General features: G+C 32.8%; 2 protein-coding genes and 1 long non-coding RNA gene across 3 annotated transcripts; 1 reads left to right on the plus strand and 2 right to left on the minus strand.

Moving 5' to 3' along the window:
* Positions 1-1545: 1545 nt before the first annotated feature.
* LOC133668719 (uncharacterized) lies at positions 1546-2240 on the plus strand. Its single transcript, XR_009833774.1, has 2 exons — positions 1546-1728; positions 1822-2240. It is a non-coding gene; the product is annotated as an uncharacterized LOC133668719 (long non-coding RNA).
* A 606-nt stretch (positions 2241-2846) lies between these two features.
* On the minus strand, positions 2847-4478 carry LOC133668718 (cytochrome c-like). The gene is made up of 3 exons (XM_062088665.1): positions 4267-4478; positions 3690-3823; positions 2847-3168 (listed from the first exon to the last, which is right to left on the minus strand). Exons 1-3 carry the CDS (start codon positions 4376-4378, stop codon positions 3073-3075), a joined length of 342 nt encoding a protein of 113 aa, XP_061944649.1. The 5' UTR covers positions 4379-4478; the 3' UTR covers positions 2847-3072.
* Positions 4479-7487: 3009 nt separating this feature from the next.
* Positions 7488-9178, minus strand: LOC133668717 (cytochrome c). Its single transcript, XM_062088664.1, has 3 exons — positions 8935-9178; positions 8357-8490; positions 7488-7799 (listed from the first exon to the last, which is right to left on the minus strand). Exons 1-3 carry the CDS (start codon positions 9044-9046, stop codon positions 7704-7706), a joined length of 342 nt encoding a protein of 113 aa, XP_061944648.1. The 5' UTR covers positions 9047-9178; the 3' UTR covers positions 7488-7703.
* Between the last annotated feature and the right edge of the window lie 4603 nt (positions 9179-13781).

Genomic DNA, 13781 nt, shown 5'->3' on the forward strand with positions numbered 1-13781 from the left:
ATCACAATTAGGAAGGCATTTTATTTACAGCGGGTTAGAAGTTTGGTGGATGGATACTTTGGGGTCTTGTTAAAGAAATTTTGAAAAATGTATTGAAATTGGTCGAAGACCTCAAAGTTTGAGGATCAATATGGACAAAGTTGCAAAGTTTTGGCATTTCAATTTTGATAGATGAGCGCCTAATTAAGAATATAGTTGAAGATGATGGCAAAATCACAAAAAATGAAAAAGTTAAGTACATAATTGAAATTTGGAAGGGCTTGATCCCCTTCCGATTAACAATCTCTTCTTTCCATTATGAAGATTCATTTATGAATTCTGAACGTTCATCTCTCTTTTAGTAGTAGTCGGAGTACTGAGGAATATCTTATTGTCAGAGAAGTCAAAAAGGAAATGCCAACTTTCCTTTCCCTCCTAAGCTCCTCATTTCACACAAGAAACTCTTTTCTGACATTTCTTTTCTTTACTTCACTAGCTTTCGAGTCGATGAAGAATTGGCTTAACCAGGGGCTAAAATGAAAAAAAAATAAGTTTAGAAAGTCAATTCTGGTCAAGATTTCAAGAACTACAGGTTCAGGGTTTAAAATGAATAGGCATTGAAGTTCTGAGAGGCTAATTGATTTAATCACGGGTGAAATCAAAAGAATTAAAAGTTTAAAGGGCTAATTATGAACAAAATTGAAGAATATCAAGACCAAATACTATACTATAAAAGGCGCCAAAGTTTGAGGGCTCAATGGAAGAAGTCCAAGGGCATAATTGAAAGGAATCTCAAAGATTGAAACTAATTAAGGGTTTGATTGTGAAATTACAAGAAAATAGAGATCAAAATTGACTTGGAAAAGGTAAAACCTCTAATTAACACAGGTTACAAAAACAACACTGTTGGAAAAAAAGCTGTGTATTAGGGAGAGCTGAAGTCATTTTAATGTGTTCAAACCAAAAAAAAATAAAAAAGACCAATTTATATGTCATTTGGTATTATTTATTTTTTTCCTAAATATTCTTGGTAGATTTCATTTCTGATTTCAAATACATTATTCTCTTTTATTTAAATGAATTACTGGACTTATCATGTATGGTTGGAAAGTATAAAATGTCTAGTTTGACTCATCTTGAATAGCATTAAAATTTTACATATAGCTCTAGATACGTCCCAAACAGTACATGGAGGGTCTAGCTAGTAGATTTGACAAGATTTATCTAATAACTTTGATCCTCTAAAATAATATGTTCTGAATTCCATTTGACCTGGAAATTTACCACAATATAGTTCCATGTATCCAGTATCTTCTTATAAAAATTAAGTTCGATCCAATATACGGTTTGAGAGATGTGTCTAATTTTACAGAACTGGTTATAAATATTAAAGTTACATTTAGATCTAACTTGGTTCGTATAATGTATGAATTTAATCGAAGAATTGCCCAAGTTAAATGGAAAAAAGGTAATTTTAGGGGTGATAGATAGATTCAGCAAATATTCTTATTTTATGGCTCTAGTTCATCCTTATAGTGCTTATTCAGTGGCTAAGGTGTTTAATGTTTACAAATTACATGCCTCTCAGCTGCTATTGTGAGTGATAGGGATCCAATATTTGTCGGCCAATTCTATAAGCAATCGTTCAAGCATCCAGGAGTCCAACTTACATTACTCAACAATCTTGCAATGCATGACTAGTGATAGCCTTACTCCTTGGTTTAAATGCCTTTCCCTCGCTGAATGGTGGTATGACACTAATTTTTATTCTTCCACTAAGACCACCCCTTATGAAGTTCTTTATGGATTCCATCCACCTGCTCATTGGTTTATGGATTGTAGAATGGTTAAATGAGGAAATCAAGCAGCAACCCAAGTATTGATTCACTGGAAGGGTTTGTCTCGAGCGCAAGATTGAGAGGGAAGAGGGTAGCTGTTTGGGTGCGCGAGACACGGCGGTGGTGCTTTTGAGGTCAAGGTTTCTCAACTTTAGTTTTTTTATATCACATTTTCCTTATATACTCCATGTTTTTAGATTTTTTGGCCACTGGTGATGTTAAATAACTATCCATCATTAACCAGAAAGAAGGAAAAAGAGTGAAGAAGTAATTAACATCAGAATTACTGGCCGACATGAGAAGTAGGCTTGTAGACCGATCTGATCTGAAAACGTGTTCTGAAACTAAACATGAATAATCAAAGTATGAATGTACGTTTGTTTGTATAACGGGAAAAAGTAATCAATTTTTCTCACAACCTAACCATCGATCGTTCATATCATCCTCTCCCCTTTCTATTCAGTTCAGGATTTGAGGACGAGTTTCTCCCTCTATTACTCTTTCCCCACAAAGGGAGCAGAGATCAATTCCAGTTCACTGTGTCATGGCAACCTTTGATTACAAGGGATTATCATGGTTGCATGTAAGAAATATAGTACTCGACAGAAGAAAAAATAAAAATAAACTTGCATTTCCCGGACAAAGTCACTAGTAAAGGCCACTTTATCACATTTGCATCCCAGTTCTCAGACTGCTTACAAGCATAACAGAAGATCTAAGGTTACCAGAGCAGTAAAAAACAGGATTAATACCAATCACCCGCAACAGCATCGAGTGGAGCTCCCACCCCCATGTAAATGGAATTTGCCGGGAAATAGGCCAAACCATTGGAGATGGGTAGAAGGGGGAGTGATTCATTCAGTTGCATTTATCCAACACTAGAAAATGAAAGCATTCCAATGTTCGCCTGCTAGAGATGCCAATACACCATTTTGCATTTCATTCGAAAGTACATTACCGTAGACCTGCTGTGCATCAGAGTATATTGAAGGCAGGCGATAGCAACCATGGAAATGTTCATATGCAATATCATTAAAACCAAAAACTATCATTAACAAACTGTTCATTGGTAATCCACCAAATATTCACAAAATAGAGGCACAGTAAGCTAAATGAATCGAATGTTAAGTTCGCCACTTATGGCAACTCTTAGAAGGAGCTTCGACGCAATGCTCATTGTATAGGATGGTTATTTATTGGTAAAAAACAATATCTCCAACAACTGCAAAATGGGGAGGCCAGAAGTGTGAAATGCTTAAGATGCAGTGGACTGCTTCAAGTATGCAATGACATCAGCACGCTCCTGTGGCTTCTTCAATCCAGGGAAATCCTTCTTTGTTCCAGGGATGTACTGTGCAAACAATTTTCACTACGGGTCAGCATCGCAAACTAACAATCAAGACATGAGTTCTTCATCTGTATCTAAGATAGTCAGATGATTCTACCAACTATAAATGCTAGGCTATCTTATCACATTGAAATGAAATGTGGAAGTTCATTTCATACACCATAGGATAAATATCATCAATGATGGGTCGCTTTCCTTGATTATTCAACCTTGATCTCAGAGCAAAGCCTAAACATAATAATCTACATGCTCCATGTTCTCTGTTTGCAAGTCCTTCAATTTTTAACCCAGCCTTCCTAATTACTAGACCTAACATATTGTCCAGCATGTTTCTCTTCGGGACCTTAAGTTACCAAATGCTGAGTAACGATGTCATAAATTGATAGAAAACAACTAAGTTCAGCTATCATGACAGAATTATCACAAAACCTCAATGTATAAACCATACTTCTTAACCAGTTAAAGACGCGCTGTCGATGCAACAAGCATGCCAAGTCATACTATGCTTTAGAGTTGATTAATACCTTCTTGGGGTTGAGCAAGTAATCATACAAAGTCTTCTCCTCCCACGTGACGGCCATGTTCTTGTGAGCAGCAGAGTAAGAGTATCCAGCAGTTGTTCCTGACTGCCTTCCAAACAAGCCATTCAGATTGGGTCCTGAACATTTAAACAGTCGAAGCAAATTAAAACCTTAAAAACACAGGAACCAAGCAAATAAGTTTAACACAAATCTCAGAAGAAATTGACCATCTAAAATGTTCACTCATTAAATACCAGATCCCAAATCCCAATCCAAAATTATAAATATCATCCTAAAACTTAAAAAAAACACCGAAAGAAACCCACATAAATTTAATCTTTGCTTAATTAAATCCATTTCTAAACCCAGCTTCCACCTCTCACCAAAATCATGATTTTCTTGCAAAAACCTTAAACCCATCAGAGAGAGAGAAAGAGAAAAAAACTCCACAGTTCTGTCCATCTAAACAGATTAGATCTACGAATTATTGGGGCTGAAAACATAATAATCAACAAAATAAAAGACAATTTGACCTCGAAAATATAAGATCAAAACAAAAAGAGGGGGGCGATAAAGTTACCTTGCCTATGACCAGCACCCTTGTCGACGGTATGACACTGAGCACACTTGGTCTTAAAGATCTTCTCTCCGACTTTCGAATCGCCAGGTGTTGCTTCTGCAAACGAAGCCATTTCTTCATCTCTTTGAATTCTCTTTGCTTTTTGCTTTCTAGAAGGAGTTGGAGGGGGGGAGTTTTGGGCTTATTTTATTATTATTATTATTAACAATACTCTAAAAGGCGTGGGAAAGTACAGTAGCTTTCCCACGCCTTTTATTTTCATTCCTAGTTGCTATACCCGTGCGTTTTCGCGGGTTTATGTATTCTTGCACGTTCTCATGTATTTATAAAAACAATTATAAATTTTATTAAAAAACAAATTATAGAAAAAAAAATACTATTGCAATTCACAATATTTTTTTTTAAAAATAAACTACAAAACTAAATTTTTAATCAATTTAATATTAAAAAAATAAAATAGACAAAGATAATTTTAAAAACAAATCATAAAAAAATCATGTAGGGAAACACTACAACAATCTATAGTGTTTCGTGAGAAAATATACAATTTTAATTCTCAATCAAATCAATATTAAAAACCTAAAATCAATAAAGATAATTTTAGAAAAAATCATGAAAAAAACGAAAGGAAAAAAAACTATGCAAGAAAACACTATAGCAATCTATAGTGTTTCATGGGAAAATCTACAATTGTAATTTTAAACCAGCTCAATATTAAAAACAATAAAATCAATAAAGACAATTTAAAAAAATATTATAATAAAAAAAATCATGTGGGGGAACACTTTAGCAATCAACGGTGTTTTAAAGAAACAAACTACAAAGTTAAATTTTCAACCATCTCAGTATGAAAAATATAAATTCGACAAAGATAATTTTGAAAAAAAAATCGATAAAAAACATGTGGAGAAACACTGTATCAAAAAACAATCATGTGCAGAAACACTGTAACAATCCATAATGTTTTTTTTTCAAGAAAAAAATTATAAAGCTAAATTATCAACCAACTTAATATGAAAAAAATTAAAATTGACAAAGACAATTCTGGAAAAAAAAAAATCATATGGAAAAACACTGTAGCAATCAACAATATTTTAAAGAAAAAATTACAAAGCTAAATTCTCAACTAACTCAATATTAATAAAATAAAATTGACAAAAATAATTATGAAAAAAACACAAAAAAAGAGACAATTTTGGGGGGAAAACATTTGGGGAAAGCTAAAGCTGAATTCTCAATCAGCTCAATATTTAAAAAATATATATTCAACAAAGATAATTTTAAAAAAATATGGAGAAATATTGTACCAAAACAAAATCTATGTAGAGAAAATACTGTAGTAATCTACAATATTTTTTTTTATAAAAAACTACAAAGTTAAATTCTCAACAAGCTCAATGTGGAAAAAAAAACCGAAAAGGATCATTTTGGAAAAAAAGTTCATAAAAAAAAAGAAAAAAATCATATAGGAAAACATTGTAACAATTCATATTTTTTTTTTTAAATAACAGAACTAAATTCTCAACCAATTCAATATTAGAAAAAAATCAGCAAAAATAATTTTAAAAAATATATATAATTTTGTTTAAAAAAAAACAATCATGAGAAAAAAAACTAAATATATATAAAATAACAAATATATTAATATAAGAAAAATAAAAGGCGTGGGGAAAGCCCCATGCCTTTTAGAGTAGTGTTAGATACTACTATATATATATATATATATATATATATATATATATATATATATATATATATATTTTTCATTACATGTTTGTTTTGCTTGTTTGTCATACGTAGCGTTTTATCTGTTCCTTTCAGTTCTTTATTTGCCTTGGAACATTAACTTCCTGATAGCTATCAGCTAGAGTCTAGAAGGAATATCATGGCTAAATTACATGTAACTGAATTTGTCAGTGCATGAGAATATTATGAAATGATGAGCTTGAAATTCAGGAAATCTCCCTCTCTGATTTAACTATTTTTCTGCCATTTTTGCTCGTCTGTGAGCTTACTTTCCATTAGCACTCCTGGAGAGCATCCAAATTGGTGATGTTAGTATTCAACTCGCTTCACCCACTCATCTGACTCACTCCATAACTTACCCATAGTCATCGACGAGTCGCCTCGATTCCACTCCATTTCATTCGTTAATGTTTTGGTTATTGAACGATTTCGAAATGGTGGCTGTGTGGGGAGCGCAAGATTGAGAGGGAAGAGGGTGGCTGTTTAGGTGCGCGAGACACGGCGGCGGTGGTTTTGAGGTTAAGGTTTCTCAAATTTAGTTTTTTTATATCACATTTTCCTTATATACTCCATGTTTTCAGATTTTTTGGCCACTGGTGATGTTAAATAATTATCCATCATTAACCAGAGAAGGAAAAAGAGTGAAGGCGACAGAACATAGTATCGATCTCAGAGGGGGCATATATGGGGATAAAATAAGTAATTGACATCAGAATTACTGGCCGACATGAGAAGAAGGCTTGTAGACCGATCTGATCTGAAAACGTGTTCTGAAACTAAACATGGATAATCGAAGTATGAATGTACGTTTGTTTGTATAACAGGAAAAAGTAATCAATTTTTCTCACAACTTGACCATCGATCGTTCATATCATCCTCTCCCCTTTCTATTCAGTTCAGGATTTGAGGACAAGTTTCTCCCTCTAGTACTCTTTCCCCACGAAAGGAGCAGAAATCAATTCCAGTTCACTGTGTCATGGCAACCTTTGATTACTAGGGATTATCATGGTTGCATGTAAGAAATATAGTACTCGACAGGAAGAAAAAATAAAAATAAACTTGCATTTCCCGGACAAAGTCACTAGTAAAGGCCACTCTATCACATTTGCATCCCAGTTCTCAGACTGCTTACAAGCATAACAGAAGATCTAAGGTTACCAGAGCAGTAAAAAACAGGATTAATACCAATCACCCGCAACAGCATCGAGTGGAGCTCCCACCCCCACGTAAATGGAATTTGCCGGGCAATAGGCCAAACCATTGGAGATGGGTAGAAGGGGGAGTGATTCATTCAGTTGCATTTATCCAACACTAGAAAATGAAAGCATTCCAATGTTCGCCTGCTAGAGATGCCAATACACCATTTTGCATTTCATTCAAAAGTACTTTACCTTAGACCTGCTATGCATCAGAGTAGATTGAAGGCAAACAATAGCAACTATGGAAATGTGAAATGCAATATCAAAACCAAAAACTATCATTAACAAACTGTTTACTGGTAATCCACCAAATATTCGCAAAATAGAGGCACAGTAAGCTAAATGAATCGAATGTTTAGTTTGCCAATTATGGCAACTCTTCGAAGGAGCATTGACTAGCAATGCTCATTGTATAGGATGGTTACTTTATTGGTAAAAAAAAAAAATTATCTCCAACAACTGCAAAATGGGGAGGCCGGAAGTGTGAAATGCTTAAGATGCAGTGGACTGCTTCAAGTATGCAATGAGATCAGCACGCTCCTGTGGCTTCTTCAATCCAGGGAAAACCATCTTTGTTCCAGGGATGTACTGCATAAACAATTTTCACTATGGGTCAGCAACGCAAACTAACAAAAATAAACATGGTATAAGAGGCACAAACACCAGTGTCAAGACATGAGTTCTTCATCTGTATCTAAGATAGTCAGATGATTCTATCAACTATAAATGCTAGGTTATCTTATCACATTGAAAGGAAATGTGAAAGTTCATTTCATACACCATAGGATAAATATCATCAATGATGGGGTCGCTTTCCTTGATTATTCAACCTTGATCTCAGAGCAAAGCCTAAACATTATAATCTACACGCTCCATGTTCTCTGTTTGCAAGTCCTTCAATTTTTAACCCAGCCTTCCTAATTACTGGACCTAGCATATTGCCCAGCATGTTTCTCTTCGGGACCTTAAGTTACCAAATGCTGAGTAACAATTTCATAACTTGATAGAAAGCAACTAAGTTCAGCTATCATCACAGAATTATCACAAAACTTCAATGTATAAACCATACTTCTTAACCAGTTAAAGACGCGCTGTCGATGCAACAAACATGCCAAGTCATACTATGCTTCAGAGTTGATTAATACCTTCTTGGGGTTGAGCAAGTAATCATACAAAGTCTTCTCCTCCCACGTGACAGCCATGTTCTTGTTAGCAGTAGAGTAAGAGTATCCAGCAGTTGTTCCTGACTGCCTTCCAAACAAACCATTCAGATTGGGTCCTGAACATTTAAACAGTCGAAGCAAATTAAAACCTTAAAAACACAGGAACCAAGCAAATAAGTTTAACACAAATCTCAGAAGAAATTGACTATCTAAAATGTTCACTCATTAAATACCAGATCCCAAATCCCAATCCAAAATTATAAATATCATCCTAAAACTTAAAAAAAAACACTGAAAGAAACCCACATAAATTTAATCTTTGCTTAATTAAATCCATTTCTAAACCCAGTTCCACCTCTCACCAAAATCATGATTTTCTTGCAAAAACCTTAAACCCATCAGAGAGAGAGAGAGAAAAAAAAAACTCCACAGTTCTGTCCATCTAAACAGATTAGATCTACAAATTATTGGGGCTGAAAACATAATAATCAACAAAATAACAGACAATTTGACCTCGAAAATATAAGATCCAAACAAAAAGCGGGGGACGATAAAGTTACCTTGCTTATGACCGGCACCCTTGTCGACGGTATGACACTGAGCACACTTGGTCTTAAAGACCTTCTCTCCGACTTTTGAATCGCCAGGTGGTGCTTCTGCAAACGAAGCCATTTCTTCTCTTTGAATTCTCTTTGCTTTTTTCTTTCTGCTTTCTAGAAGGCGTTAGAGAGGGAGAGTTTTGGGCTTGCTTTATGGAAACTAGAAAGGAAAGGGGAGAGCTTTTGTTTTTGTGGGATACTGCTTCTTCTTTTTTAATTAAAAAAGAGAAGAATATTCGAGAGGGAGGGAGCGTGGTGTGCCAGCCACACACCATGAAGGAAAATTCAACCTTAACTTTCTTTCTTTACGTGGCGGCGTTTTAATGGTTGTTGTTAGGGTTGGTTTGGAACTGCATTTCAAATCCCCTATTTTGAAAATTAGTATCTTATAAATTAAATTTTTATTTATTTTTTAAAATTATTTTAATACGTTTTAATATATTTTAAAAAAAATTATTTTAAAAAATTACAAATACAACACTCCAAAACACCTGCTTAGTTGATTTTCCATAATGTTTTTTTCTTAATAAACTACATCTACCATTCATATGGAATGATGTTTAAACATTTGTGTTTCGTAACAAAAATTAGGTTCTTAGTTTTGGTAATATTTTCATTTTTTTAAAATTTTACTAACTATATTTAATGGAATTTATTTTTAAATACTATGAATGATGAAAAATGTTTTTTTGAAGTTAAATTACAAAGATTTTCATATGAAGAGGATTAATTTGAATAATATTCATTGTTTAAGAGATTAATTATAGCAAGTTTTTTTTTAAGTTTCATTTAACATATGATATGAGTATTTGTTGTGTTTTTTTTTTTTTATAAAGAAAAAGAGAATGAGTTTATTGTAACTTTGTTAAATTTGTTGTGATTCAAACAATTTATGAATTCATTGATCTAATACCTAACTCACATTACATCACATTAGATTTATAATTAAATTGTTGAAAAACTTGATATGATTAAAACTTGAGTTTGTTCAAATCAGACTTGCCCAAAAAAAAAAAACAAATTGACTTTGACTTAGACCAAAAGTCAACTTCAGCTTGGAATCAAATTACGATTATATTTGCTAGTAGAATTTTGATTAGAATTTTAAAATTTAATGTATTTGAAGTAACTTTTTATAGTTGTTAAAATGATAATATTTTTAGATGGATATAAACTATCTTGTCAAACTCTTAACTTGAATAAAAAAGAAACATGAACACATTAATATATTTATTTAATTAAGATTAAAAATTTAAAATGGCATTATTCAAATAATATTCATAAACTAAATTACTCCACTCAAATTTGAAAATCAATATATTTTGATTTTAATTTCTAGGTTCTAAATCAAATTTTAAATTCCACTTGAATCAAATAGAATTTAGAAATGAAGATATTTTGAATTTTTTTCTAAATTTCAAACCAAAATTTAAATTTTAAATAATAACTAAAATAAATTATTAATTAATTTAAGAATTCAATAAATTAATATAATTATAATGTGTTAAATAAATTAATTAAAAATTAAAAAAACATGGCAACGCATGCTTACGGTCCTAACCTAATTAAAAAATCATGTCACCCCCCTTGTTTTATTATTTTTTTCTTAATCAAGCAAACAATAGGTCGCTGTATTAGCAGGCGACTCATTGCCAGTTAAGAAACTAACTTAAACCACCACTGTGATAGTTGAGAAATCAAAAGAATGGAGTTTTTGCTCTAAAATCCATTTGCTAACCAATTTTCACAAAAAAAAAACTCAAAAACTTTTATACATTAAAAAAAAAACAATCCCTCAACTCAAAATACCTTTAAATTTGTTAAAAAAACACAAAATCAAATAAAAAAAATTGTTGATCTACCTTTTCAAGCAATAAGAAGGCAAAATATAACCACTATCAAATTTTTCTTGTCAAATGAAATTCTTTAACATCAACTTTGATCATTTTGATTGTTAGAATTGAGACAACCAATAACCTTTATCTTCTTATTATTTTCAAATAAGTTTCTCTCTTTTCTCTCTGCACCAGTGATTGAAAAATAAACAAAATAAACATTGAGATCAAAATGAAAATTGTTGTGAAGTTGTGATTATCTATATATTTCTCCGTGTTTTACATTTTAATCCACTATCTATTAATTTGATATATTTATCATAAATTTAAATCTAATTCCATCTAATTATGCTATAGAAATATCTAATTGAAAGAGAAAAAGTTTGAAGATAAAAAGAAAAAAACTGAGTAGCTTTATTATTCATATAAATAGTAAAACTACATCATTATAACCAAATCTTGTAGCTTATTAGTTAATAATATCTTTAAATTTAACTTTTATTCAAACTTAATTATGAGTAATAAAGTATTCAAAGCTCCATCATTAAACCCAAATCTTTTAGCTTATTAATTAATAATATCTTTAAATTTAACCTTTATTCAAACTTAATTATGAAAAATGGAAGCAGTCAAAATTGAACCTACACCCTCCCATTTTCATATAAGTGTGCCAAAAGTTATTTTCTTATATAACTATATGAAAATTGTATTTGTAATGAGTTAATGCATGTAACAGCACGACTTTTACAAGCCCAAAACAACAGTAAATTTTTTTTTTTTTTTGTACTTGACACACATCGTGTCGGTAATCGGCGAACATGTTCCCTTCACATCATCAATATATAATCCATACATCAACAACAATCAACATTTCATTTAAAAGTGAATCTTACATAAACTTATAATATTATGTTTGCATGATTAGAAGTTCGCATTTAAAATATACATGCATAGTCATGAGTTTGTATTCTATCCTACAAATAGTCATCACGAATTTAATCTAAAAGGATCTAATAATAGTTATACATTCAGTACATTGATTCATATAAAATACATCATGATTTAGAATGCAACTACATGATTCCTTGCAAAAGTAGGTTCCCATGTATCGGGTTTCCTAGGCACCTTGTTGGTATGACGTCCCTACTGCAGTACAAAATATTTACAAGAATGAAATTACTTAATAATAATAATAACAAGAAGAAGAAGAAAATGGTATGGCAGTTTAACGAAGCATTAATATTATCTCATGTTTGAAGCGTGACATTTGTAGTTCCTTCATGTTCTTGGTATACATAACTTGCAGTATATATATACACACCAATTCTTGCAATCAACTATAATCTTAAATCCAGCCATTCTTTTAAGACATCATTTATCGAGGTTAACTATTCACTCACCCCGGCCATCCTCTTCGAATTCCATCAGCCAAAACTAATCAACTGTTTGTCCTGGTCATCCCTTTGGATGCCATTAGCCGAAGCTAATCATTCATTTATTCCGGTCATCCATTTGGATGCTATTAGCCGAAGCTAATCAATCGTTTGTCCCGGTCATCCCTTCAGATGCCATTAACCAAAGTTAATCATTCATTTGTCCCGGTCATCCATTCGAATGCCATTAGTCGAAGCTAATCAATCGTTTGTCCCGGTCATCCCTTCGGATGCCATTAGCCGAAGCTAATCATTCGTTTGTCCCGATCATCCATTCGGATGCCATTAGCCGAAGCTAATCAATCGTTTGTCGCCGAAGCTAATCAATCATTTATCTCGGTCATCCCTTCGGATGCCATTAGCCGAAGCTAATCATTCGTTTGTCCCGGTCATCCATTCGGATGCCATTAGCCGAAGCTAATCAATCATTTATCCCGGTCATTCCTTCGGATGCCATTAGCCGAAGCTAATCAATCATTTGTCTCGGTCATCCATTCGGATGCCATTAGCCGAAGCTAATCAATCATTTGTCCCGGTTATCCCTTCGGATGCCATTAGCCGAAGCTAATCAATCATTTGTCCCCGTCATCCCTTCGGATGCTATTAGCCGAAGCTAATCAACCATTTATCAACATTTAAGCATTTGGCAATCTGATATCTGAATTAACACAATACGACAACGTTCATGATAAGGTATTTCAATGTTCAAGGTCATCTCTTCAGATGCCTTTAACTGAAGCTAATCGTTCATTTTTTAACATTTAAGCATTTGATAGTCTGGTATCTGAATTAACACAATACAATAATATTCATGATAAAGTATTTTCATTATTCAACATTATTTAAAAGGAAGGTGAAAGTCACCTACCTGCAGTAGAAGCTCTACTTGTGCTCCCCTGTTGCTGCTGTTGCAGCACACGGTGGTCCCTCCTACAGTCACAGACTCATCTCATAAATTCTTCTCATTCAAGGATATGTTTTATAATAATCATATCAATAGCTAATAAATCTTTCTTTCAATCATTTCTTTCTTTATATCTTACGTTTTTCTCATTACACCCATTAATGTTGTCATCCTTTATCCAACCATAGTTATCATTCCTTTAAGCCGATATTATAGAGAATCCATATTCATCCATTACTCATATGTTACTTTCTTATGCATGTTCATTTCCTCATAATAACATACATACATATATCATGTATATTTTCAAAGTTAGTATCTCAATGTGCAAGTGTTCGTATGACTCAATTCCTTTATATAGTATTCACGTGAAAGTCTACTGTTACTGTCTAACTTTGAACTGTTGTTGTCCACTTTCCAACTGTCACTGTCTAACTTTGAGCTGTTACTGTCCAATTTCCAACTGTTACTGTCTAACTTTGAGCTGTTACTGTTTGACTTTGAACTATTACTGTTTGACTTTTCCAACTGTTACTGTCTGACTTTGAACCGTTACTGTTTGACTTTTCCAACCGTTACTGTTTGACTTTGAACTGTTACTGTTTGACTTTTCCAACCGTTACTGTTTGACTTTTC

Source organism: Populus nigra, chromosome 11, assembly GCF_951802175.1.
Source record: "Populus nigra chromosome 11, ddPopNigr1.1, whole genome shotgun sequence".
Lineage (NCBI taxonomy): Eukaryota > Viridiplantae > Streptophyta > Magnoliopsida > Malpighiales > Salicaceae > Populus > Populus nigra.

Excerpts from the sequence above, each read along its gene's own strand:
- LOC133668718 (XM_062088665.1), bottom strand. The coding sequence starts at position 4,378 with ATGGCTTCGTTTGCAGAAGCAACACCTGGCGATTCGAAAGTCGGAGAG. Across the intron at positions 3,824-4,266 it reads GGGTGCTGGTCATAGGCAAG|GACCCAATCTGAATGGCTTG; the intron begins GTAACTTTATCG and ends TTAAATGTTCAG. Across the intron at positions 3,169-3,689 it reads ACTTGCTCAACCCCAAGAAG|TACATCCCTGGAACAAAGAA; the intron begins GTATTAATCAAC and ends TTGTTTGCACAG.
- LOC133668717 (XM_062088664.1), bottom strand. The coding sequence starts at position 9,046 with ATGGCTTCGTTTGCAGAAGCACCACCTGGCGATTCAAAAGTCGGAGAG. Across the intron at positions 8,491-8,934 it reads GGGTGCCGGTCATAAGCAAG|GACCCAATCTGAATGGTTTG; the intron begins GTAACTTTATCG and ends TTAAATGTTCAG. Across the intron at positions 7,800-8,356 it reads ACTTGCTCAACCCCAAGAAG|TACATCCCTGGAACAAAGAT; the intron begins GTATTAATCAAC and ends TTGTTTATGCAG.